Source organism: Xenopus tropicalis, chromosome 3 (assembly GCF_000004195.4).
Source record: "Xenopus tropicalis strain Nigerian chromosome 3, UCB_Xtro_10.0, whole genome shotgun sequence".
Classification (NCBI taxonomy): domain Eukaryota; kingdom Metazoa; phylum Chordata; class Amphibia; order Anura; family Pipidae; genus Xenopus; species Xenopus tropicalis.
This window is the reverse complement of record NC_030679.2, coordinates 46,554,156-46,580,863: the sequence shown is the minus strand read 5'-3', so window position 1 is coordinate 46,580,863 and position 26,708 is coordinate 46,554,156. Positions and strand designations below refer to the sequence as shown.

At 39.2% G+C, this 26,708-nt stretch overlaps 2 protein-coding genes across 4 annotated transcripts in view; one reads left to right on the top strand and one right to left on the bottom strand.

Annotated features, from left to right (window-relative positions):
• Positions 1 to 7,718, top strand: part of unc5a (unc-5 netrin receptor A) — a 185,691-nt gene extending 177,973 nt beyond the window's left edge. For all 3 annotated transcript variants that reach the window (XM_031897753.1, XM_031897754.1, NM_001100204.2), the window contains 4 exon segments: positions 2,720 to 2,869; positions 2,956 to 3,120; positions 3,909 to 4,087; positions 6,420 to 7,718. In XM_031897753.1, the coding sequence (XP_031753613.1) occupies positions 2,720 to 2,869; positions 2,956 to 3,120; positions 3,909 to 4,087; positions 6,420 to 6,585 (660 nt within the window). In that variant the 3' untranslated portion in view covers positions 6,586 to 7,718.
• Positions 7,719 to 10,276: 2,558 nt separating this feature from the next.
• Positions 10,277 to 26,708, bottom strand: part of hk2 (hexokinase 2) — a 29,649-nt gene continuing 13,217 nt past the window's right edge. Inside the window, 15 exon segments of the mRNA NM_001127073.1 lie at positions 10,277 to 10,738; positions 12,002 to 12,235; positions 13,660 to 13,815; positions 18,229 to 18,412; positions 19,025 to 19,124; positions 19,509 to 19,604; positions 19,689 to 19,808; positions 20,051 to 20,199; positions 20,279 to 20,583; positions 21,238 to 21,471; positions 21,565 to 21,720; positions 23,973 to 24,156; positions 24,235 to 24,248; positions 24,250 to 24,329; positions 25,909 to 26,004. Coding sequence (NP_001120545.1) covers positions 10,588 to 10,738; positions 12,002 to 12,235; positions 13,660 to 13,815; positions 18,229 to 18,412; positions 19,025 to 19,124; positions 19,509 to 19,604; positions 19,689 to 19,808; positions 20,051 to 20,199; positions 20,279 to 20,583; positions 21,238 to 21,471; positions 21,565 to 21,720; positions 23,973 to 24,156; positions 24,235 to 24,248; positions 24,250 to 24,329; positions 25,909 to 26,004 — 2,259 coding nt within the window. The 3' untranslated portion in view covers positions 10,277 to 10,587.

Sequence of the window (26,708 nt, the reverse complement as noted above, 5' to 3'; positions counted from 1 at the left end):
GGTTTCTCTGCTGCTCCACCAAATGATAATATAGCAACACACTAAAATATAAACCAAAAAGCAAACTGCAAGAGAAGACTGTCATTATTTAAATGTATTCACATACCGTTGTTACTGTAATGATCCAGAGATGTTTATAATACAGCACCAATCCCTAAAACCTGCTGTTTTTACATCTGTCCATGCGAATACCAGAATTAGATAATGTCTCTCTGTCCTGTGCTTTAGCCAGTCAAAATGAATCTTCAGCATATAGCAGGATAGAGAAGTGTGTGTGTGTGTTTACTTTATATGGGCTTGCAGAATTGTGGCGGAATCATCTATCATCACCTTGTAATAGCACCGGGCTTTTGTCCCAGTGGCCCAAAGGTACCTTGCATCCCCAGAGCGCCTACAGAACATTCCGGAAATGTCCTTTCAATACACTATACTGCTTAGTGCCTTTGTCTCTAAGGCCTCAGTGCTCCTGTTATACAATACACATCAGCTTTGCTAACCATTCCAACTAACCACTGTACCTTGCAGATTACTGGCCAGCCTTCATTACTGTATACTACAGGTATTAAGTCTGAAGTAGATTGGCTGGTGACATATTGGATCCCATTGTTGCTTCATAGTGCTGGACCAGAACCCTACCTGTGTGGTAAAACATGCTTTACATAATCTGTAGGCACTTTGCAAATAAAAGGCATTTATAATAAATGCATATCCTGGGCTTCTTAAGCACAGACCACATTTACCCTGCATTACACTGCACAGTACATGGGGCCATATAGAATGTCATACAGACTCAGTGCCCCTGTAGCATTCCTGCACAACCTACCAGTGGGGATAAATAAGATTGCACAATACCAAACACAGCCCTGCTTTGATTGAGCATGCATTCAGAAGTAGGGTGGCCACCTCACCCCTTTAATACAGGCCATATATTGAACCACATCCTGTATGCCTAATTAGCAATTAATTTAGATGCAAACTGCATGGCAGCACATAAATTAGTTCAGTCTGCAGCATGCATCTAAATGGATTGCTAATTAACCATATATGGTGTGGATTCGATATGTGGTCAGTATTTAAGGGGCGAGGTGGCAATCCTCGTCAGAAGGCTTAAATGAATGAACAATTCCTTGATCTGTTATCTATATGCTGGCAAGGTGATGGAGTAATGAGACCTAATTGCAGTGCAACCCTTGTGACTGCTGGCCTCTGATTCTGGGTATGGATTAATTGACTATACATTATGGGCAACAGCCTGCACATTCCCAGTCAGCCATCAAGACCTGCTATTTCCTTACAACAAACATTCTTCCATTCAGCTCCCCTGCTTTTCACGTTGCTCATTTAACAGGTTAAAACAGCAGACTGAATTTTTGGAAATTGCAGTGCATTTCAAGCATTAGTTGAGCTCCATCCCCCTTGCCATTCTTCTAAGAGCTCTTGCTTGTATTGTTCAGACAAGTAATGCAAATGGCACATGAAAAAAGAAGGCAGGTACCTTTCAGAAGCGCAGATAGACAATATACCAGTTTGATGGCTGTCTGCAAGGCTTTGCTTTAGTAAAGCACCATGCTGAATAAAGTATACCTAGATCTTATGGGAGTTTTTTCTCTAAAAGTTTTCATTGGTTGCCAGTATAGACCAATAAAAGTTCAGCATGAAGCTTAAAAAAGGATTTTTTTTATTTCTCATTCAATTATGCTTCAACATTTTCATCTATGCACCTTTAACACATAAGGAGTATATGTATTAAATGATTGAAATTAATTCATTTCTTGTTTAGAGGTGCTCTGAGCATGTTCGCATTTAACATTGTTTATTTTTTATTTTTATTGGCTTCTAAGAAATTATTAGTTTTAGACTGCCATTGTGTTTGAACATCAGCAACTATGTGCTTTCTGTATAGTCAGTTAACCCTATGACTGTCATGGAGAGTTGTTGAGGCAAAAGCCTGGTATTAAAAACCCTCTGTCCACAAACAGAAAGCCAAGATGGAGGCACATCATTTTGTAGGACTGATTAGACATTTAGTTAGCTGTGTGATACCACTGGCTGTAAAAGAGCACCTGGGAAAGATGTGATAGCAATGAAGTAAATCTGTACTTGGCAGGCATAAGAAGCATGCCAGCCTTTACAATACACATTCAGGTAATGAACGTAGCAAAGCAATCACAGCAAACTGCACTTCAGCAGCAATGAAAGGGAATCATAGTTTTATCTTCTCAGAAAAGAGAATTAACATGATAATCTTTGTTTTCCTTGCATTCATTGTTTATGGATGGAGTAAGAAAGCACTTAGCACAGGCATTCAGTTATGTCATGCTCTTAGCCTACAGTATGTGCGTATGGCTCCCCGTACAAAGCTTTCACAAGAACAAAGTTCATTGGCTGTGTAAGAAAGCATGAGTTCCAGGCAATGGAGTGGAAAGCCAGCCAGCTGTGCCCAGCCAGAGAATGGGGCCCCAGAGGATGGCAGAGTTGCAGAGCTGAAGGGTCACCTGCATGCCATGCTACACAGATACATGTAGGATCATAGACAAACACACCATCTCAGGAACAGATCTGAATATCTATATAAATGTTGTGTATGAGCTGGTTTGCAGGTGCTGCTTGTTACGTGGGCATTTAACCTACATCTTTTGCCAAGAGAACAGTAACAGGCTGGCAATAAATAGATACATATATATATGTCTGCAATCTCCTGTTCCTGTGTGTTCTGCAGGAAGTCATTCATCATGAAAAGCAGCAGGGAGGGCAACTGATGGATGAGCCACGTCTGCTGCATTTTAAAGACAGCTACCACAACCTGCGCCTTTCTGTACATGATATGCACAGCACCCAGTGGAAAAGCAAACTCCTGGCCAGCTACCAGGTAGAGATTGAGGGGAAATAACCTAAATTTCCATGTTGTAGATGTTTGTTTCTTTTATTCCTCATCCCTACAATTGCCCTTTGTAGGAAATTCCATTCTATCATATCTGGAACGGGTCGCATCAGAACCTTCACTGCACCTTCACCCTGGAGCGTTTCAGTCTCAGCACTTGGGACCTCTCCTGCAGGATCTGGATGTGGCAAGTGGAAGGAGACGGACAGAGCTTCAATATCAACGTCAACCTTAGTAAGGTGAGATGGTCTGGAAACTTGTGCGCTCCTACACTTACTGTGTGGTAGGCATCAGGCAAGTGTTTCATATAGAATAAAAGCAACATGAAATTAACCACAACAGCAATAAAGCCACCAGTCAGATGAAATTGCCCTCTTCCAGCAATGCGGTGCTAACACCTTCTGTCCCCATTCTTTTCTCTTTAAATTGTTAACTAGTGCACAGATCTGAGTACCATCTGACACTGTTACACATCACACGTTTTGGGAGAATTTTGGGCCACTTTTATAAGCCAGCTATTGCAGCCATATTTTGTTGTATGTCTCCATGTTACTTATGAGGATGTACGTGAGCTTTGATATCATGAACCCTTCATCCATCACATTTGGAATGCTGCACTCAGAAAGCAGTGCCTATTTTAAACACAAATCTCTCTTGAGTGCACTATTTATTTAAGATACAAAGCTGGAGTCAGGTTCATGGACACATGGAACAAAGGTTACTGCTAGCAATAGGGCTGGTATGAAGACATGTCTTTCTAGGATTGATAGCTTTGAAGGCAAGGCAGCTTTTGTTATTAAAAATGAATGGGGTGTTGTGTAAGACCCAGATGGGAATACTAGTACTAGTTGTCAATATAACATTTGTACTTTCAATTGAATTTTATAGACAAAAGGACTCTCTGTAAGAGTGGGGGCTGGGGGTAAACAACAGGTCCAGTCCTGTGCAATGGGACACATCTGGAGCAACAATTTCTCCTACTCTGCTTCATAGACAAATAAGTTTAAAAACCAATTGAACGTTGCAGGAACATCGACCGTCAGAGATTTCTTTGGAGGAAGGTGAGAAGGAAGCAGCAGCTTTGGTGGGACCCAACGCTTTCAAGATCCCATTTCTGATGCGGCAAAAGATAATAACAAGTTTAGATGAACCATCCTCTCATGGCGCCGACTGGAGAATTTTAGCCCAGAAACTAAACCTGGACAGGTATCAAATGGAGTATTAATTGTTACTGTTTAGTAGAAATGCTAGTAGCTATAGTCTTCACATATTCCACTAGCGCTTGCTTAGTCGTCTTTAACTGCATATTTCCAAATACACATGCAATGATTTCCATGTCTTTGTTGTATGATTCATGAGGTTAAGTTGGCTTCCTTACAGTTTCCTACAACTAAAACTCCAGACCCCAGTGTTGACCTGTACAAAGAGGTCTCTGGCATTTTAGTTCTTAAGCATACAGTCCCCCAAAACATTTCTTAAAGGAACAGTAACACCAAAAAATTAAAGTGTTTTAAAGTAACTAAAATATAATGTGCTGCTGCCCTGCTCTGGTAAAAGTTATGTGTTTACTTCAGAAAGTCTACTATAATTTATATAAATAAGCTGCTATGTAGCCATGGGGGCAGCCATTCAAAGGAGAAAAGGCAAAGGTACATAGCAGATAACAGATAAAACACTATTGTATTCTACAGAACTTATCTGTTATCTGCTATGTAACCTGTGCCTTTTCTCCTTTTTTCCAGCTTGAATGGCTGCCCCCATGGCAGCTTATTATATAAATTATAGTAGTGTTACTGTAGCAAACACCCCAGTTTTACCAGTGCAGGGCAACAGTGCATTATATATTTATTACTTTAAAGCTCTTTCATTTTTTAGAGTTACTGTTCCTTTAATATGTCATCAGCTTACTGCCTGCCAATGCAGGAAGAGAGCAGACTGAGAGCAGACTGAATATTTGAGAAGATGCAAGGGCTTAGCTCCACTGCATACCTCATGCCCCACCCCAAGCCTGTAACAGTCACTGTTAGCCATGTCAGTAGGCCTTGCTAATCTCAATGTTTCATATTCTGTTTCTTTTACCTTTTTCCCACAACACATGACAACTTGCAACATTATCTAGTTCCTCGCTGTAGATCAATTCTCATTAGTAGTTACATTCTTAAAATAACCACCAGTTTTACAACCTTCGTCATGATAAATTTCTCCCTGTCATGTCTCATTATTTTATACAATGTTTTTGTAATAGCTGTATATTTTCTCAGATTCCCTACGTCATCCCATCCATCAGCCAGCAACCACCCGCCCACCCTTCAGACCCCAGTAAACTACATAACAGATACGCCGTTTGTTGCAGACTTGTCCTTTAAGCCAAAAGCACAGCACATTGCATGGAATCTATTCACCACTATTGCATAAATGGCCAAGGATAGGTTTTTTTTACCCTGAGTGATATATGTTCTGCTTGCCTCCCTTTGCTGAATCGTTATAGAGCAATGAAAAATGATAAATATGAGTTGGCATACTAATGATGGTATATTTAGAACTGTTTATGGTATATTTGTGGTCAGAGAGTGGCCTTACTGTCATGTAAATGTATTACTGCAACACAAGACAATACATTCTGCAATATGTTACATTGCAGTCTAATTAATAACATTTACATAGAAATAGTTTTGCTTCTATTTCCTTTAAACTCTAATTAAATATTTTAGACAGATTAACTCATGAGTAGAAGTGCCCTACATTCAATGCATTTATACCAGACAGTAAGCAAATGAGAATGTAGGCACACATATATTTTGCCAGTGCCAATTTCTGTAGTTATCTCAGGACAGAGCAAACAGAACTTTTTATTGGAATCTAAACCCACTTTCCCGAACAACCAGACAGTGTTTTGAATGTCCAGCGTTCCAAAAATACCCTGTTGCCATGGCAGTCTTTAAAATGGAACTCTTAAGACCTCATGAAAAAAAGGGCAAAAGCACAAAATAGAGAGACAAAAGGAATTCTCTATTAAAAAACAGAAACCCTTCATACATAACAAACCCTTCATACATAACAACCTAGTACCGGTAATTATTCATGTATCACAACTGTCACCTGCTGGGCTTACATCAAAAGCTAACAAACCTTACTAAATTAAGGGAAAGAAAAATGTCTTTTTCTAGAAGTTTCTAATATCCCTACTGTGTTGGTGCTGCTACCTAGAATTGTGATCTTTCTAAAGGGTAAGAACATCTTGGTCAACGGTGCTATATGGTGCACAAAGGGCAAGCAGTTGTTGCTTTTTAACTTTTAATTGGAGTGTTGCCCTATATGTTTATCTTCAATCTGCAATGAAGTTTCACATTTGAAAGGATGTTGAGGGCTATGCACTCATTCATTAAACTTTCAATGAGGTTTGTGTTGCCTAGATTCTTGAATTCCTACCAAAAAAAACAGCGAGGCACCCAAATTGAATCAATAATGCTCGATTTAAAAAAAAAAAAGGTAATTATTTATTTTTGACTTTGAAACAATTGTCGTGTTTTCATTGCAGCCATTTAGGTTTCTTCATCTCCAAGTCAAGCCCAACTGCCATCCTGCTGAATTTTTGGGAGGCCCAGAACTTTCCTAATGGAAACTTGACACAACTTGCAGCTGTTGTAGCTGAAATTGGCAAGCAAGACTCTCTGTTATACATGATGTCAGAAGCTGAATGCTGAAGGTGCATTTATCACCCACTCTTTCCCAGCAAGTCCCATGTCCAGCCTTTTTCTTGGCAAGGGACCACATTTACCACTGAAAGGCTTAGGTATGTGGACTTGATACCTTAAGATGTCCCCACCTCAGCAAGAGGCGGGGCAAGGGACAACTACTAATGATGTTCTCATATCTTATTTCTTAATGTTTAAATCCCTAAACAAATGAAGGGTTAATGAGACATTAAGCTCCTTTATGCAGAGCCAGATCTTTGGGGAGCAAGACGCCAGTTTTGTATGCAACCAAATAAGTGAAATCAGTCCTAATGCTCAACCTTAACCAAGGCAGGGGAGTGTGTTCATAATGTCACACCTTTGCAGTTCACAGCCTTTGTGTATACATGCTCTAAGTGACATTGCAGCCTTTTGGAAGAGAGAGAACTAAGCCTCCAGCAACTGTACATTGCACTCCTTTTGTGCAGGCAGTGCCCAACATATACTGCACTCTGTTTGTGCTCCAGGAATCAGTCAATACACATTGCTGGTTTTCAGCATCCAAAAAATAATGCCCTCAAATATACTTGTCGTTCCAAATCAAATGTCTTGTTTGCTGCCTTGTCAAGTGAAGGTGAGACAGTGCCACCCAGTGTTTGTGCTGTTCATTTGTAAGCAACACCCATAAACTAAGTGGAGAAAGCTGCATTGTAGTTTATCTGTAACCCATCAGAACATATCACCTATCTAATAGCCATAAGGACATGGAAGGGCAAGTGAGCTGTCACTTTTTACTTTACCATATCAAGGGATATATATAATATATAGATATAAAAAGTTTTAAAACCACATTTTTATTGGCCCTTTCACTCCCGAAAGCCAGCTGTATATGCAAATAAGGACCACTCCCTGCGCTAGGAGTGAGCGAATGAGCGCGCGTGATTGTGAAGGTGTGCGCACAAGTGTTTTCTTAAGTTGAGACCAAGACCAATTATTTGAAATATTAAAACCGTGTGTAATAACCAGTGTTTTTTTCTACATTCTGTATTAAAGTGCATTCAAGTATTTACACTTGGCCTTATGTATATATTCTGTTCATTCCGCTGAAGGTGTATAGTACTTTTAGGTGACTTGAATGTAAATAAATTATATATATTGCTAAACTGTGTGCATGTGTTCATTGAGCGGCATGGCAACACACACAGAAAACTGTAGATTTTCATTTTTCTGCTAAAATAGAGAGTATACTTTTGTTGCTTTAACAGTTTCAGCGTTTAGTGTGGGGAATAATCATTTCCCTTTCCTTGAGTGTCTGCAAACAGCACTTTGGAAACGGCCCAGTATAATTCAATTCATAGTCAAATGTTTGCTTCAAATACAACATTTGTTTGTTTTCGTTTAGATGGAAATTAGGAATTTCAAAAAGCTTGTAAATGTGGGACTAATTGTCTGTGAGTTTACCCAGCCTATGGCCCATCTGTCCTAATTAAAAGGCTAAATGAGAGACAGGGGAATTATGTACCTTTTGCAGTGTATGATGGGGCATCTAACTTCAAGCCTCAGTGTTTGTGGTCTTGTATTTGGTTGTGCCCCCACGTAGCTCACAAAGGTACAGGTATGTGCAGTTCAGACTTCACACTCACGCCCCGTTGACCCCACTATTTAAGATGCCTTTAATATAGAGATAGAGTCAGGTTCACTGTAGCACACCAAACGTTCGATTATTGCTTATAAAAAAGTGCTTTATAGAGCCAAAAAAGCACTTTTTGAAGCAATGATATAAAGTCTGGTGTGCTACAGTAAATATTGACTCTAATATATGCTATAACCGACAGCAGGCTGGGTTTATATACTGTTTGCGCTCCCAGCAGCTGCAGTGGTTACTTGACCAGGTAAAGCAGTACAATTTGAGTCCAATACAGAGAAAGGGAGACTGTTTATGCTGTGGGAGCTTTTATCCAGAAATCTGTTATCCAGAAAGCTCTAAATTACAGGAAGGCCATCTCGTATAGACTCCATTTTTATCAATTTAAATAGTTTTTGCTTTTTCTCTGTATTAAGATAGTATTTGTACTTGATCCCAACTAAGATATGATTCTTATTGGGTTTATTTAATGTTTTGGTAACTTTGATCCAAAATACAGAAGGATCCCTTATCCAGAAAATGCCAGGTCCCAAGCATTCTGGTTATCAGGTCCCAAACCTGTGCTATGAATCTTGCTTAACAGCCATGCAGGCTCTAATATTCATTTTTTTGTGCCCCACTTATGTAATGCTGCTGTGGATGTAAGTTTTTCAGAGCGGCTGATAAGGTCTGAAGCTAGGTTTCAGAAGTAATACCTTGGTGTAATATTACAGTCTTAGGGCTTGTACTGAAGACTACAGGGGAGCACAGAAACAAATGCACCCCATTCTTCTGTATGGGGCTATACTCACACAGGCACATGTAAGAGTTGGCGCAGGTAAAATGCAGCAGTTCATGCTTACATGTGCCTGTGTGTGAGTACAGACACATTAAAAATAATGGAATGCGTTTAAATCTGTGCTTCCCTGCATTGGAACGCCGCCGCAGGGGAGCGCAGATAAAAATGCTAGTCAGAATTTGTAGGATAGTATCAGATCGACAGACCCCATCCTACAAGTTAGATGTAGTTGCTTAGGTCAAAATAATAATAATAAATAAATCTGATTTAAGCTAAATGGAACATTTGCCATCCAACATGACATGCCTGTTGGCTGCAGACACTGCATCTCCCTTGACAAGATAAAATCTAGAAGCCTTAAAAACTTTGTCCCCTCATTGAAATACAAAGATTGTCAGGTGCAGACACATGAACAAAACACTCCAACTTAATCTGATAAAATCTGATCCACAATGTCATCAAAATCTCCCATGAAGTATTGCCCTAATGCTGGCCTTGCTCACTGAGTGACCAAAACAATTCTGCCAGACTAGACCACTATGGGGCCTGTGCAGACCTGAAGGAAGAGGCCAGCATCCATGGCCCAAAGCACTTGTCCGACAGGAAGGGCGGGGGTTGCTCCTCATTAACTACATACCTCCTTTTTGTTGTGCAGGCTGAATAAAACAACTGCAATTGGCTGGGGGGATGGCATTGACAGTTTGCATTAGAAGGAAAATATAACAGGTTTTCAATGATTTCACTTACAGCTCTTCATTTTAGAACTTAAACCGCTAGTTGCTAGGCTACCAGGCACGCTTGAATGTCAGAATAAGTATGAATAGGAACGAATTGAAACACAAAGAGGAGAATAAAAATAAGAAAAAATGAGCCTCACACTCAGTCCCTTTTCTGACTGCTGTTGTCATTTATCCTAGCAACGAGATGGTTTGTTTCACTTGAAGCAGAACAGAATGGAAAATCAAAAGAGCAAAAAAATTAAGCCTAAATTCAGAAAAAAGCCTCCGTGTACAAAACAAATTTAAAGGATAATTTCTCTCCAATTGGTAATTTTTCTTAACGATATTAGGTGCACTCTAATACTGCAACATTCTTCTTAGCATTTCACTAAACCTATGGCACCACTCTGCTCTTAATGTTGTTTTGGCTTGGGCACATTGGCACAATTACAGACACGATAGCTGGAGCTGGCACCATACATGTGACATGCCCTTGTGGGCCCGTCTTCTGTTAGTCCTCATTGTGTTTCTGCACTCCCACAAGTTGCACAAGTGGATCACAAGTAGCACTAACACAAGTTCATGAAAAAAACTTTTATTCTTTAAAACTTTTCCATGAAATAAATATGGCATTTCGTTAGCATTACATAGAAAATACATTTCAACCAGGCTACCCTTGTATCTGGTAGTGGTCGATAACTCAGTGCTTCTGGCATTCACTCATTTCTACAAGGCTCACCCTAAAGAGTCTGCACTCTTATACCTCCCAATGGACTAAGGCCAAGAAAGTCTCTATTAAGAGTAACGTTCAAAGGAGGTCCAGTGTACCCTGCAGACTTTGATTTAGTGGATTTAAGTCCAAGGTGCTAGTTTGGCAGATCAAGCTCGCACTATGCTGCACGTGCCTCGGCTCCAGCGATACGACAAGCCACTGCTGTAATCAGCGCAGCCCCTTTCCCCGAACCGTCATCTGACTGTAGAAATGTGACATCACACCGTGGGGCCAATACCTTCACTGTTTCATGAACCACTCCCGCAAAGCTGCAGTAGCAATAAAACACACAGAAATTATAATATGTTTAATACTGTAAGAGGATTATGAGGATTACAGTACCAGTACAAAGGAATATGCTGGATGATCTACACCAGGGCTGACCAACCTGAGGCCCATGGGCAGAAATGGTCCCTTTCAAGCTGAGCCAGCCCAAGGGGTTTCTTTGTATAAGATAATTTTAATATATAGCAGGCTCATTTCATACAAACTATTAAACAAAAAGTATCTCCTAGTTTGCAGAAAAGACAATGCAATTAAAACTTTTCATAGGTTTCCTTGGGTATTTCTATCCTAACACCTACTTAATGTTATTTGCTAAATGTACAGTGCAGCTTTGTTAGGATTCAGGAAGCTGGCAAGCCTACTATACAGTTTTAGTAAATACTAAGTACATGTTTGAAAGACATCTTGTGCAAACAGTATGAAGTGCCAAGCATGTGGCAAGAAATATTAGATAACACACAGACTTCACTTTAACTCAATGGGTCCCAGCCACACATTTTCCACTGAAGTGCATGACTGACATGTTTAGGGTGTAATTTGTCCCAAAAAAGTCAGTACATTAAGCCAGTAGTTGCTGCTAACCCCTATGGGGAGGCTAGGGGAGCCAGTCAGAAGGCCACTTGGGAACCTATTTCAGTAAAATGTCTTTTTCTGTCTTAGATAGTCCTGGCAGGCCATCTGGGTGGTCAATTAGATCAATATTTTGGGTGAACACTTACTTATCCCCTATATATTCTTGGAACTATGGCTGAATGGCTGATAAACCAATGTTTTCATATGTTTGCAATCCTGGTTTGGGCCAATGGCCTCTATTTCTAGGCTTCAAAAGGGGGTTTGAACCAGATAAGGCCAATATTAAGATATTTATTAAAATGAGGAAAATATCAGCCACATTGATGCCAGTCATGTTACAGGCTGAAAAGATTTAATACCAATAACATTTATTTCAAGTTTTTTTCACCCACAACAAATCTACTTACATTAGTGATACAGTCATAACCGCTCCATGCCCTCAGAAAGAGTGTGTATAAAGCATTTACCTTCCCTCCCACTATAAGTTTTATTATAAAAGCAACAGATAACACATATTCAAAGCCTTTTATTAGGCTTATACAGTCTGGTGTTGGGAAAAGCATTCGATAGCTTGCTCTGTTTATCTAAAGCTCACCCTGACTCCATTCTACCCTCTGACTTTACAACAATTTTCTGGGGCAATCGAATAAATGCTCATTATATATTGTACTCACTGGGGGTGCAGTTTGTATAATGTTCCATCCACTCCTACAGTAACTTTCAGCTGCTCCAGCCCTCGGTTTTCTCTCATCTTTTCCACCACAGCAGCAATGCCAGCAGCACAGAGCTGAGCCGCCCTCCGCGATACAACAGTGCAAACCTCTTTCACGAGCATTGTGTCATCGCAAGTGCTGCGGAGGCCTAGGTCTGTTAGGATAGACCTGACCTGTACTAGTCCCAGTGTGTCACTGAAATGGAAAAACAAGAAGAATATGACTTCAAGTAGAAAGCCCATTATCGAGAAATAACCAGAGCTTAATGAAACACCACTGACAATGGTTCCACATCATCCTTTCCTATACCAATATTCTAAAGGTAGAGCTGCTGCTAAAAGAAATTTATTTTCCACATTACACACACATTATATAGTTATATGCTAAACTTATACTTAGTCAAAATATGTTTACTATTTTAAGTAGACACATAAAGCAATGTATTTGCTTTTCTTAACCAACTGAGCACACTTCTTAAGCCCATAGAACACCATGCATGGAACCATAATGCAATCAGCATAGAGCTCAGTCTCCGAAGGTGTCTGAAAACGCTCTGCAGACTTGTAACATTTTCTGCCATCTCAGAACACGTTAAGCACAGGGGGTATTAAATACATAACAGGCACGCTGCTAGGGTTATAAAAATGGTATGCCATTTTCATAATGCCAAAGTGCACTTGTAATATATTTAGTGCCCCCTGTGCTAAGAGGTAAATAAAAAATGTGATGAGCTAATGCCATACCTTTAAACACCAGTGAGGATGCAGCTGAAATAATTAGGACCACCGAAATGAAAATACATAGGCATTTACACTTATTCAATATTTAATTAATGTGCGTGGCAATGTGGCCTAAACTACAGAAAGCTTGAAAAGATAAACCTTAAGATAGCATTTGTTTCTAGGCACCATAAAATAGGTGTTGTAGAAAGTCAAGGTGGGGCGCTTTAGGTGATGGATTAAAGATGCTTAGAGGGACTAGAATAAAAGGGCAAAACCAAAAACATCCATATTCAGAGATGAACTATGATCTCTTTATTTTACAAAAGCCATAAAATAGGAAGCCAGAAGCATCGTCCTGCCGCGAATTACAAGAAGTACATTAGATCAAGGAAAAGGCCCTACAGGCATTAACATATAAAAGTTCTTTTGGTCTGAACTTTGCATCACTTCTAGAAAGCACTATACTTGGATTTGGGGTCAGATCATAAATTTGTACTAACCATGGCTCCATTGAACAGACCATGTGGGCTTTTGTTTAGACAAGTGATAAAATATGGCTGAACGTAGCAGATCGGACAGAAAGCACAATAAAAACCAGGACTACTTCAAAAGAATACATTTTACAGATACAGCCTGCCAGTCAGATGAATAACTTACAATCTTTGGTGTTACTGGTCCTTTAAAGAATCAGTACTGCCATATATAAGTGATAGAACACGTGTTTCTATTCTGTTTTGAGAGTTCTAGTAGTATTCAATATCAGCTCCACTTTTATAAATAGACATTTAGGAAATACATTTTGTTATTAGTTAGAAATATACATTAGTAAGGAGCACAGCCCTGCCTCCATCTCCCCCACATAAACAGCACAAACGAAATGATAGAATTGGCACTTGCCTCTCAATGAGAGAGAGAAATCTGGTAGGGAATATATCTCTGGTCTTTAAACGCTCTGAAATATTTCCTCCAAACAGGATTTTCCGCTGTGTGAGGATAATGAGAATTTGGCGCACGATTTCTCCCAGATACATCCCACTGATCATCTTCTCATACCTGGAACATAGTGATGGGAGATACTAAGCACCCAGACATTTCATATATTTCAACAATTAACAGACCACTAATAAAGGATATTTGACTGTATCCCCCAGCCTATCCAATACCTCCACCTATGATATCTATAAATATTGCCCCGCAAAAATGACCCCAGCTGGTGCCATACTCCTGTTAGTCAGTTGCTTACTAGCCCAGCCCACATCAGACACAGTTACGCCCACATCAGACATGGTTACGTCCACATCAGACATGGTTACGCCCACATCAGACACGGTTACACCCACTGACCTTGGGCACCTCTCAAACCATACGGGTTTTTTTTTGCCACACACATTTTTCTGGCTCTAGTTAGTTTATAAAGGAATGAAAGATAAATTATACATGTACAACTCTGCTGCCCTTTAAAGCATTTAAATCTCACTGTGATCAGATCTATCTAGCGAAAGCATTTAAAATGTCATGGTTATCTAAAGTATGATTAGTGTTATAGGTTCCTGTAAATGTAACATTAAAATAATGGAATTTTTTTTTGGCGGGGGGGGGGGGAATTATTCATCAAGGTGAAACAAGGACTATTCATTTTAGCCAGAAGATTTTTAATTGAGCTCATTTCTGCAAAAATGGAAACGTAATCTACTAAATTCATAAAGAATCTAAATGATTCTGTGTTTAAACGGGTCACTGTACTCAGACTAGGGCAATACTTTGCTCCTGCTACAGCTATATGACCTGCTACAGCTATATGACCTGCTACAGCTATATGACCTGCTACAGCTATATGACCTGCTACAGCTATATGACCAGCTACAGCTATATGACCAGCTACAGCTATATGACCTGCTACAGCTATATAACCAGCTACAGCTATATGACCAGCTACAGCTATATGACCTGCTACAGCTATATGACCTGCTACAGCTATATGACCTGCTACAGCTATATAACCAGCTACAGCTATATGACCAGCTACAGCTATATGACCTGCTACAGCTATATAACCAGCTACAGCTATATGACCAGCTACAGCTATATGACCAGCTACAGCTATATGACCAGCTACAGCTATATGACCTGCTACAGCTATATGACCTGCTACAGCTATATAACCAGACCCCCAATGATGCCTGGTAAGTAACTCTCCTTGGCTACTCACTGTACTGCCCATACCCTGTATTGCAAAATAATCAGTTCCTTAAAAGAGAAGGAAAGGTAAATACAGCCATAAGCACTCACAGAAACGCTGCACTGAGTCCTCTATCAAAAGAAACAGTATTTCTGGTCTCCTTTTTTGTAAACATATTCTTAGGGTATCAGACTTCCTCTCTCAGAAAAATCATTCATTCCCGGGGCCAGAGTCTGCACAGTTCTCTCCTCTCTCCACTCTCCTGCTCCCCACTTCCATAAGAATTCATAATACTCACTCGCCCTCCCTTAGGAATGTGTAATCTGAGCTATAACGGCTAGAGCTGCAAGCAGGAAGCTATGAAGACCAAGCTAAAATGGCAGCTGCAATCGTAGGCAAACAGAGAAAGCTTCTAGGGCTCTTTACTCAGGTATTATAAAACTTTCTGCAGAATAAATCTAGCATTCTAGGTGGCACTAATGTGGTGAATCTATTGGCAGTAAAATGCCAGAATGACTTTCCTTCTCCTTTAAAGGAAGTATAAACTTTCTAAACATATTAAACTTTACATTTGCAATTAGAAGATGGTTGATTCTCCAGAAGGAAGTAGGCAAGGCTCCCCACACACCTGAGAATCCTTTCCATAACTGCTGGACTACTAAGATTCCAGATGTCCCACACATACGAGTTATAAATCTGCAAATGTTGGGAAAAGCTGGGAATACCTAGCTATAACCTGCACCATTACAGAAAGCTTCAGTTCCTCTAAAGAAAGGGCCATATACAGTATAACGGCAATAGGAATCTTAGAGCCAGACCTGAGTGCAAACAGGGTATTGCTAGTCTCACTCAAGTGCTCTTAGTCATTAAGTCAGTTGCCTTTAGCAAGATTTTGTAATATTAGTCATGTAAAGCCACACTCCGTTCTTAGTTCAGCAGTTATAGAATGGATTTTCAGATGCGAGACTTGCTCACTACCTGCTGAAGCATCTACCATCTTGTGATATCACACCGCTTAGAGTTGACCAGAGGAACGTCTGATGACTCTTCTCTGCTAACTAATTTTCTGAGAAGAGAAACATCTCACTGAAAAATTCTTTCCAAGAAAGTGTAGGTCATTTTCTACAAAACCAAATGACCAGCTAAATATTAAACACAACAACCTTTATCCAAGGGATTTTCTTTGGACTTCAAGATAAGTTTCTTGAACTGGCTGGATGTGTGTGTGGCTGGATTACACAGCATGATCACTAAGATTTCAGTCAGTAAAGGTTACAAGAAAATAGTAAAATGTGCCAACAGTAGGATTACATTGGTGTGTCACACGGTATAATTAAACACAGGATATGATGAAACAGATTAAGGAGAACCGACACAAATTTAAGATTATATAGGGCAAATATTCTGTGTATGAGTAGCTTTTTATATTTAAACTTTTTTTTCCTTTAGATTCTTTGGGTGGTTCCCAGTGAATCATATCCACATTATATATGTTCCTTGACAGAGGTTACCCAACTCTTTTTACCTATTAACCACAAAGTAAGTCATGAAGCAACACTATTGTGAAAAAAGTTCCCCAGGAATGCTAAATAAGGTTAGGATTGGCTGTTCTCTTAACCCAATTCCTTCATGCCACGAATTAAAGGGTAGTTCACCTTTAAATTAACTTTAGTATAATGTAGACATTATATAAAATGTCTTCGTTTTTTATGGTTTTTTTAGCTTTTTGTTTAGCAGCTGTAGTTTGTTATTTCAGCAGCTATCTGGTTGCTAGGGTAAAATTTACCCTAGCAACCAGGCAGTGGTTTGAACAAGGGTTTGGAATGTAAATATAAGAGGGTCTGCATAGAAAATAATAAAAAGTAAATAACAGTAAAATTGTAGTCTCACAAAGCATTTTTTTAGCTGATGTGACCCCATTTAAAAGCTGAAAAAGTTCAAAAACTATAAAGATAAATAATAACAATGAATTGCAAAGTTGCTAAGAATGGGGGATTTTATAACATACTGAATATTTACTGAAAGGTGAACTACCCCTTTAAAAATGCTCATATGCTTAGAGACCATTGAAAACCAGATCAGAAGGGGTGGCATGCAACATGTGGGATAGTTGGCCGGCAGTTAGGGATCACTGCTCTGGGGGAATGGGATAGTTGGCCGGCAGTTAGGGATCACTGCTCTGGGGGAATGGGATAGTTGGCCGGCAGTTAGGGATCACTGCTCTGGGGGAATGGGATAGGCCGGCAGTTAGGGATCACTGCTCTGGGGGAATGGGATAGTTGGCCAGCAGTTAGGGATCACTGCTCTGCAGGAATGGGATAGTTGGCCGGCAGTTAGGGATCACTGCTCTGCAGGAATGGGATAGTTGGCCAGCAGTTAGGGATCACTGCTCTGGGGGAATGGGATAGTTGGCCAGCAGTTAGGGATCACTGCTCTGGGGGAATGGGATAGTTGGTGAGCAGAAACCCCTACTTCTGTTTCACATCTGATCTCAGTTTGCAAAGACCAAGACACAGACATTATGACTGCAATCGCAGAAGCTTCTTTATGTGGTTAGAATCTGAATCAGATAGCTATTACCAACTACACACTTCAATGTGTTCAGAAAAAAACGCCTCCGCATATTTACATTTGTACATGTATCTACATTAATGTTGCCTTAGCAAAGGCATTGTACGTAAACATTCAAACTTTTTTTGTTCACATGCGTAAATGCAAAATATGTAGAAGCGGTAATGTCATGGGCATACTATCTATGCTCCCTTACAGAGAAAATAAATGGAATATAAATCTTACTTCAAAACATTTTCCCCTTCAACACTTAATGGGCTGAAGCAACTGCATTATCAGATTAGACACTTGAACTACTGTACAGTATCTCTCTGAATATAAATGCATTTATTCACATTGTAAAAAGAAATTCTTGCAGTATCCTGTTTTATCGTATTACTCTTAATCTACAGACTAACGGATGATTCACAGTTCAAATTGTTTATATTCATATATGTGGTCATGCCAAAACTGAATACACAAAGGAGTTGTGGTGTTTCTATATTTTAGCAGTTAAGAAATAGCCTTTATTACTAAGACATTGGTCAGGGGGATATCTGGAGATAGTTATCTGGCAAATAGTCACGTTACCCATAGGTCACATTAACCAAATGGTTTGAAGAAATAATGCCTAATGAAAAGTATACATTTTTAATAACACCTTCCATAAAAAGACACTGACATACTGTGCATGGTATTCTGTGGACAACACACTGATCATTTGCTCTATTACCGACCTTTGCTTCCCAGGATTGATTGAAAACTTATCAACATCGCGATCAAAAGAAGTGGCGATATCCTCCAAGCAGTTGTTGTCCCCAAAGGCTCCCCACTCCATATTCACACACATCTTTCCTTCATCTCCATCCAAGAGCTCAACATTTCTTAACTCCTCCATGTAGCAAGCATTGGTCCCTGTGCCTGAAACATTATAGATTGAAAGCATCTGTATAAGCAATATAATGCTCCCAGGGAACAGGACATCTTGTATTACAACTCTAAAATACATAACGTATGGGTCCATATCAACCTAAAAATTTGTGTGCGCATAATTGATAATCTAAAAGACTTTTGAAACATCTTGAAAAGCTCAGTATACACTTAAAGGGAGAATTAAAGCCTCAGACAATTAACTGTCTAGGATACAAGTCAATGTCTAACATTAATAATAGCGCATCTCCCTATCTATTTATGCAGCGCAACTGGCACACAGCTTTGTGTAGCAATAATGTAACCCACATTGGGAGGCAATGCACCATGAGTAAAATACATAAAAACACTTCATGTGCCATTGCCCTAAAATTGGCATTAGACCCAAAAACAACTTCATAGACACCAGGGTAAAATAATTCACCTCTTACACTTAACTACACAGCCAAAATGATACAGTGCAACACGGTCAGAAACTCTCCCCACAGTGTAAGCTAAAAGTAAGTTTCCATAATTCTACTATACAGTTACAGTAAATTATGAGCATATACATGAATGCAAACCATGTTTTTAAATGTTGTTACAAGTTGCCTAGCAGCTCACCCACAATCAGGCCAATCTCACAAGCTGGATCACTGTATCCACAAGTCATCATTGTCCCCACTGTATCGTTCACCAGAGCCACCACAATCAGATCATTATTCTGTAAAACATATTCGGTTGGATGTTAAACAAAATTCAAGTGCCTTAGCATGCCAAATGCTATTACAATACACCTGCTGCTACCAAAATGATGTAGATATTATCAGAAAAGAGACACTGTCTTAATATAGTCTCAGAGTTTATTAAAGGGTAATTATAGCCCTAAGTGACTTGTCCTATTGTTGCCTTATTTATTGGAAACTACACAACTATTTGCATTATTAATATTATAAAGTGCAGGTTCAGTCTCAGGGCTGCTGAAAATAGAATTTTTTATTTGTATAACAGCTGTACCACTAAAACAAAGAAGAGGGAATATTTGGGCTTTTTTGCCTTTTAAAGCCTGCCTGTTAGAAGATCTGGTTCTTTTTATTGACAAACACACCTTTTTCCTTACTGCAGCCTCTCGAAGGAGCATAACAACATCCTTGCCTACACATCCTGAGGCACTGAAACCCTTTGTCCAAGTCATCAAGATACCCTATTGAGGAAAGAATATGGAAATTAAAGTAATACAGCTACACCCAAACTTCTTAACAAAATACACTTTTAAAACATGGTTTACCTGGTCAAGATTGGTTTGTTTACAAGGAAAGGAAAATGTGAAACCTAGAGGTAGCCTTCTTCCTCGGAGATTATTTTCACTTTGAAATTCTGAGATGCAGTCAATAATATGGTCAAAAAGCTGGAGAGAGAGTGGAGAAATGAGATCAGACCACACCGAGAGGTTTTTCCCATTAGATCCATCATAATGTCATTGTTTTCATACTTATATATATATAAGTTCCCCCACAATGACATAAAAAGAATAAAGGGGACATAAGAGAATAAACTCGTAACAATAGCATATGGTAGAAATAATGACCTATGTACAGTCTTGGAATTAGGACAATAACTGTAGATAAGGATTAAAGAATAAATACATGCCTTTACTCCTGTTCCCTGTATTATTTCTTGCGGCAGAGAGTAGGTCTTGCTCACAATTTGCACCCCTACATCCTCTCTCCGGCCAATATGGACATACAGCACTCGGAAATTGGTTCCCCCCAGATCTAGCGCTATGAAGTCTCCTCGTTCTGCAGGATAAGCAAAGTATTGTAAGTGGACAGATTTCATATAAGGCTTTCTGTGTATTTCTTCAGTTGCTATACATGCCTGTTCCATCAGGTGTGGATCTCACGTATGTTGGGAGCATCTTCACAGTAGCACTGGCATGGGTGTCCTTACATAGGCCAATAGCCATCTCAGTACGCATCCGGCTTTGCACCTCCTCTAGCTTGGCCTGGGACAATTGAAATGGGGCTAAAATTTCATCTATTTGATGACGCTGAGCTGCAAGTCTCTTTGCAACCGCAGTTACTATGGCAGTGCCCTTTCCACTTCCATCCTCGGATATCAAAAAATTTATCTGGCATTTTGGTGCCAAATGCTGCAGTGCAGAATGGAGGTGTTGACTAAACCTAGACAGTAAAGGTTAAATTAAATAAATTATTGACAAGCATTCGCTTGCTGACACAATGGGCTTCCTGAACCCATTTCTTTAACACAGTGATCCCCAACAAGCAGCTCATGAGCAACATGTTGCTCACCACCCCCTTACATGTTGTTCCCAGTGGCCTCAAAGTAGGTGCCCATTTTTAAATTTCTGGCTTGGAGACAAGTTTTAAAAGCACAAAGGCACAGTTTTATTTCAAGCAGAGCCTCCTGCAGGCTAGCAGTCCACATGGGGCTACCAAATAGACAATCACAGTCCTTTGGTATCCTAAGGCTGATGCCACATGGGCGTATTCTCGGTAAGCCGAAAAAGGCTTGCCAAGAATACAACCCGCTACTGTACACTTACCCTACCTTGTGCTTGCACCCGAATGAATGAAATAGGCTCAGGTGCAGGCACATGTAGCCAATAACAACTGCATGTGCCTGCAACTGAGCGTATTTCATTCATTCTGGTGCAGGCACAAATTAGGAGTGTATGGCTGTATTTTTGGCAAGAGTTTTACTGCTTGCCGAAAATATACGCAATACGCTCAGTGTGGCATCAGCCTAACACAGAAGTTAGGAAGTTTGGCTTGGAATGTGCCCTTCTACTAGCATAGCTAAAATCAATATCTTACTTTGGGTGCTGCTTATACACAGATCCATCCACTCCAATGGTAATTTTGCGATTTGGGTCTTGGCTATTACACTGCAAACGTGCGGCCACTGCAGCCAGTCCAGCAGCACAGAGGTTGGCAGACCTTGTCGATATGGCGCTGCACACCTGCTGCACATTTACACAGTCCTGCTCACTAGGGTTTAGACCAAGAACAGACAAGATTTTTCGAGCCGAAGACAGTCCAGAATGGTCACTGAATCAACAAGAAACAAATTAACTAAGCTCTGAACATGTCAATTTATTGAAACAAATCAGCTTATAATACAGGTATGTTTTTTTCACTTACTCCTCAATGGCCGACACGTGCTTTGTCTCAAAGCATCCCTTGGAAAGCAGCGCCTGGGTTGTAGTACCATCAAAGAGTAGGCCCTGGTTGGCCAACTTCACCAGGATTAAACGCACAATTTCTCCCATGTACATTCCACTAACCAGCTTATCAAAACTATACAATAGAGAAGGAGAAAATTCAAAAATCCATTATTGCAGAAGTTTTCCTAAAGGTGCCAATCAAAGAAAGGGTAAAAAAAAAAGGCAATAACATTACATAATACATAGGCTATTTGGGAAGAATTACATTTCTTTATATTCATTGTTCCATGGCTAATGGTCAGAATTTAGCTTGTTTAGCAAGAAATGGAATTGACTCATAAAATAAAGTTATTTGTATTAGAGAATCTACAAAAAGTACCCATTTAATTTCCGTCTATAAATGCTTCTAAATTCTCGCTCGACAGCTGCAGAATAGATAAGTCATTATTATTTGCCAGCAAACGACTGACCCTGTTTTATGTCCTTAGTCTGCCCAGTGCTGGCAGTGTGAGCAACAAAACAATCATACAAAAGCATATATCTATGGGAGAACATGAAGGCATGTTAATTTCATTATTAAACTGAGTTTTACCTACAATACACAAACCCTAGCCTTTTGATAAAAGTTTTTCCTTGGCTTGATATCTATGAATATTAAAACATGAGCACAAGGACATCATACAGTCAATATACTCATATTAGTACTAAACCAAACAGTTTGCCCTGTTTTGCTCCAAAAATATAAAAAACCATAGATGATTTTTTTTTATTAAAACAATAGGCAAAAAGGTGGGTAGACTGTCCCTTTTACTGAAGTAAAACACTTTATATTAAAACCAAGAAAGAAAGACAATTCATTTGTTCAATAGACTTTGAGTTATTCTTGTCCTATTTTCTTATACAAGTATAGGATCTATTTTAGATCACCCAGAATGCTTGCGACCTGGGATTGTCCAGATAATGGATCTTTATGTAATTTGGATTACCAGACCTTAAGTCTGCTAAAAATCATTTAACATTATAATTTATTACACATAATTCTGAGGTTTCTGGGTAGTGGGTGCATGTTTATAGCTATGGCAATTCCACTTCAGTGGGATCTCTCTTAGCATCCATGTGCCTCTCCGGATTTCAAGATCACCTATCTACAGCATTTGAAGGAAGGGGAAAAAGTGAATTTTCCTACGTATAAATAAAAGTGTAAAGTTCAGCAGCAAGGGCGAACTATAAAAGCAAATATAAAGTCATGAAGATTACATGGCCATGGATAACTAAATTACATATACCAATAGCAGCTGCACCATGCTCTGAACACAACGCTCAAAAAAAAGAGAGACTCCTACCGCATAAAATTAATCTTTTATGAAAGGTGGGGCAGTTTACTCTTCATGTATCACTATCTAAACAATGTAGCCACATTAACTTTTTCTTCTTCTACCCACCCAATAACCACACACTTCCCCAACAATAAAACTGTACAACTGATAACGCGAAAGAGAGGACAGATTAAGGCTCTGTATTAAAAAGTACAAAGTAGACACACTATTGGCAACACACAAGTGTAGCAAACTGGGAAATAATCATTAAAACACATTTTATCAGAGGTGGGACTGTTTATTCTCCATGCTTATTTCAATATTATATTTATGCAGCAAAAACAAATTTTTTTTACACAGGTTTGGAGTTGCCTGGCAGAGAACCAGAAGATCTCCAGCCAAGTATAATGCCCTGCATCCTTTCTTATTCCTACCACAGGCCTTTTTAAAAACTTAGCTTTTGCACTACATTTACATTTGGTGGGACTGGGCCCTGAATGTCAGGTTTTCTAGTGGCCCCTAGAAAGCCAAATACCGGATTCTGCTTATACACAGGGTCCACAATGCCGATTCCCTTAAATGGCAATGACAGACCATATGCAACTGACTACCATTGTTATTTTTTGATGTTTTCTACTCATGAACCATCATCAGGAAAATGATAATCACACCCAAAACTCTATTTCTAAAACTGTGTTTCATATCCTCTTCATGTTCCAGCATTTGCCATCAACATCCTGAAGTAGATCAATCTCCTTGTGTATCCCATTTCTAAAGACACGGCTTGTTATGCTGCAGTGTGGCACTGCCCACAAATATGTACAAAATTATCATGCATCTGTGAGTAATTTCTTTTTTAACCCTCTAAATGCTCCATCTTCTACATTTACAGAGAACACAGAGCATGGCAAGATCACAGAAAAGAGACACTAAAGGGCATAACCCGATTTATAAACTGTGTATAAATCAGCTGCATAGGTTACAGACAAGGTCTGGAAAGCACAAGACAAACGGAGAAGTAATACACGAGAATCAAGATAGAGCAATAGAATATGGAGGTCTCACTAACCACTGCTTCCCAGACACAAGTGAATTCTGGTCCAGCTGCTTATCAATCTCTGTCTGAATGGAGCTTAGCTCTCCATCATCTCCAAGGGCACCCCATTCTGTGTTAATACACATTTTTCCTTCGTCCCCTTCCACGGACTCTACATTTCCCATCTCCTCCATGTAACAGAGATTGGTACCAGTGCCTGCAATGAGATATAAAGTGCCCCAATTATTTAAGCTCCCTCATCTTACACACTAGTTAAAATGTCTGTATTACTCACCAACAATGAAACCAACAGCTGTGGTCTTGGTACCCACAACTCATCATTGCCCCAACGGTGTCATTGACAATAGCAATCACATCAACTTCATAATCCTAGGAGGGAAGAAATGGAGGGTAAATTTAGATTATATAATCTCAAACCTAGGGTCTTGCCAAAATTCAAATGCAATGTTGCAGCAGCACCATAGGTGGGGGTCAAACTATTTAAAACCATACCCATCACCGTGAGGACAATATATGTTTTGAAATCTACCCTCATGCTGGTGCTCAACTGTATATTAAAACCTTCTGTACCTGAAACCATGTCTTATTAAAGGGGACCTGTCATATTAAGGAATAATTATACTTCCTTTGTGTTTGTCAAGCAAAAAAAACTTTACTTTACACTATATCATTTGCAGAAAGCAGACAGGAGCCATTTTGTGGCTACTATTTTTAAAGCAAGTTTTACATTTTCCCAAAATCTTGTTCATGTGTCAAAATGGGGTGCCCGATGCCCACACACAGGCTACACAGTTATACACCATTGGGAGAGAGAGGGGGAATATGAGGAGTGCAGTGACAACTAGAAAGTGCTGTATGGAAAGTGAAAGTATTTGCCTGCCCCGCCCTTATCCCTGAGGCAATATATGATTGACAGCTGATATTTTCAAATACCTTTATACAGGTATGGATTTTTTAATTAAAAAAAAAAATTCAAGTTTAATTTGAAAAGGTCTTTTATTATACAGCTTGTTATGTCTGGGTGACCGGTCACCTTTAAAGGAGTGGTTCATTTTTTATTATGTTAGAGAATGTCCCATTCCTAGCAACGTGTGTTTATTTTGTAACTACCGCACAAATTTTTTTTTCAGCCATTGAAGTCTATGGGTGTTTTTTCGCAGCAAAACCTGCAAAATAATTTCACTCATCACTACTAGCAACTTTGCAGTTGGTCTCCATTATTTCTTACAAGTTTTTAATTATTGTCTCTTCTGTGGTCATTGACCCCAGCAGCCAAAAAACTATTGCTCAGAGAGGCTGCAATTTTATTGTTATTGTTGCTTTTAATTCTTTATCTTTCTATTTAGGCATCTTCTGTTCATATCCCAGTCTCTCATTCAACCCACGGACTGGTTGCTATGGTAAATAAGACCATAGCAACCAGATAGCTGTGAAATACTAAACTGAAAAGCTGCTGAAAAAAAAGCTACGTAACTGATAAATCACAAAAAATGAAGACCAATTGCAAATTGTCTCATCATTTTCAGTGATGAGAATTTTTTTGACATGTTTTGCCACAAAAAAACATCCATAGGCTTGCTGTTTCACCAATTTTTCTTTGAAATGTAATGGGACAGATTCACTCATCACTAATCATTGTGTCCATAATGCTAAAAGTTCATTAAAAGGTGAACTACCCCTTTAATTAGTATAGAAAAACTGGAATAACTGTAACATAAAGATGTTATATAGGCATTCACACAATTAAGCAGCGAAATGGAACATTTACAATTCTTTCTTGAAGCAGAAAAATACTATAAAAATATAACTAACAATTGGAGGTATTCAGCACAATTTTAAGGCTTTTTTTGCTTGCATAAACCTGAATAAGATCAGCCATAGCCATAAAGTTATCATAAAGAAATCGTAAATTACATAAACATTCTCCATTTCTCTCTAAACTACTTACTCCTTGCCGACATATGGCTTCTCGCAGCAGATGCACCACATCCTTTCCCTCTACATCAGAGCAGTGGAACCCTTTGGTCCATGAAATCAGTACACTCTGTGTAAGAGTAACAACACAAATATCAGAAACCAAGACAAAACAATTAGTCTATGGGGCACATTTACTAACCCACAAATCCGAATTGGAAAAATTCCGATTGGAAAACGAACATTTTGCGACTTTTTCGTATTTTTTGCGATTTTTTCGGTGCCTTTACGACTTTTCGGAAATTGTCGTGACTTTTCGCGCAAGTAGTAACGCTACGAAAAAAATCGCCAGATTTTGCGCAACATTCAGAATGGCAACGAAAAAGTTGCGACAATTTTCCGAAAAATCGCCAAATACCGATCATTACGAAAAAAACGCAATCTGACGCATTCAGCCCGTTCGTGAGTAAGTAAATGTGCCCCTAAGTGTCTGTTTATTCTCTATAACCATCCCTAAAGTTTAGAGTAGATCATATACAAAATGCACAACAAAAATAGGGTCAAATTTACTTGTCCAAAGCTTTAAAGTCACATTACTTTAAGGGTCTAGGTTCAGTTCAGCTAAACGCTACAAAAGGCCAAATCCCAAAACCAATCCTGGTTTTGGAGAAGTTTTAGTTATAAAGAATAATTCTACTTTATTTCCTTAACAAAAAAGCTAAAGTTAAAAAGTACAAAATAAAATACTTGCTGTGGTCTTTTTATTGCCCTCATTCACTTTGCATTTAGTCATCAATATCCAATCCCAATTTTATTGCATTCAGTCAGTCAAAA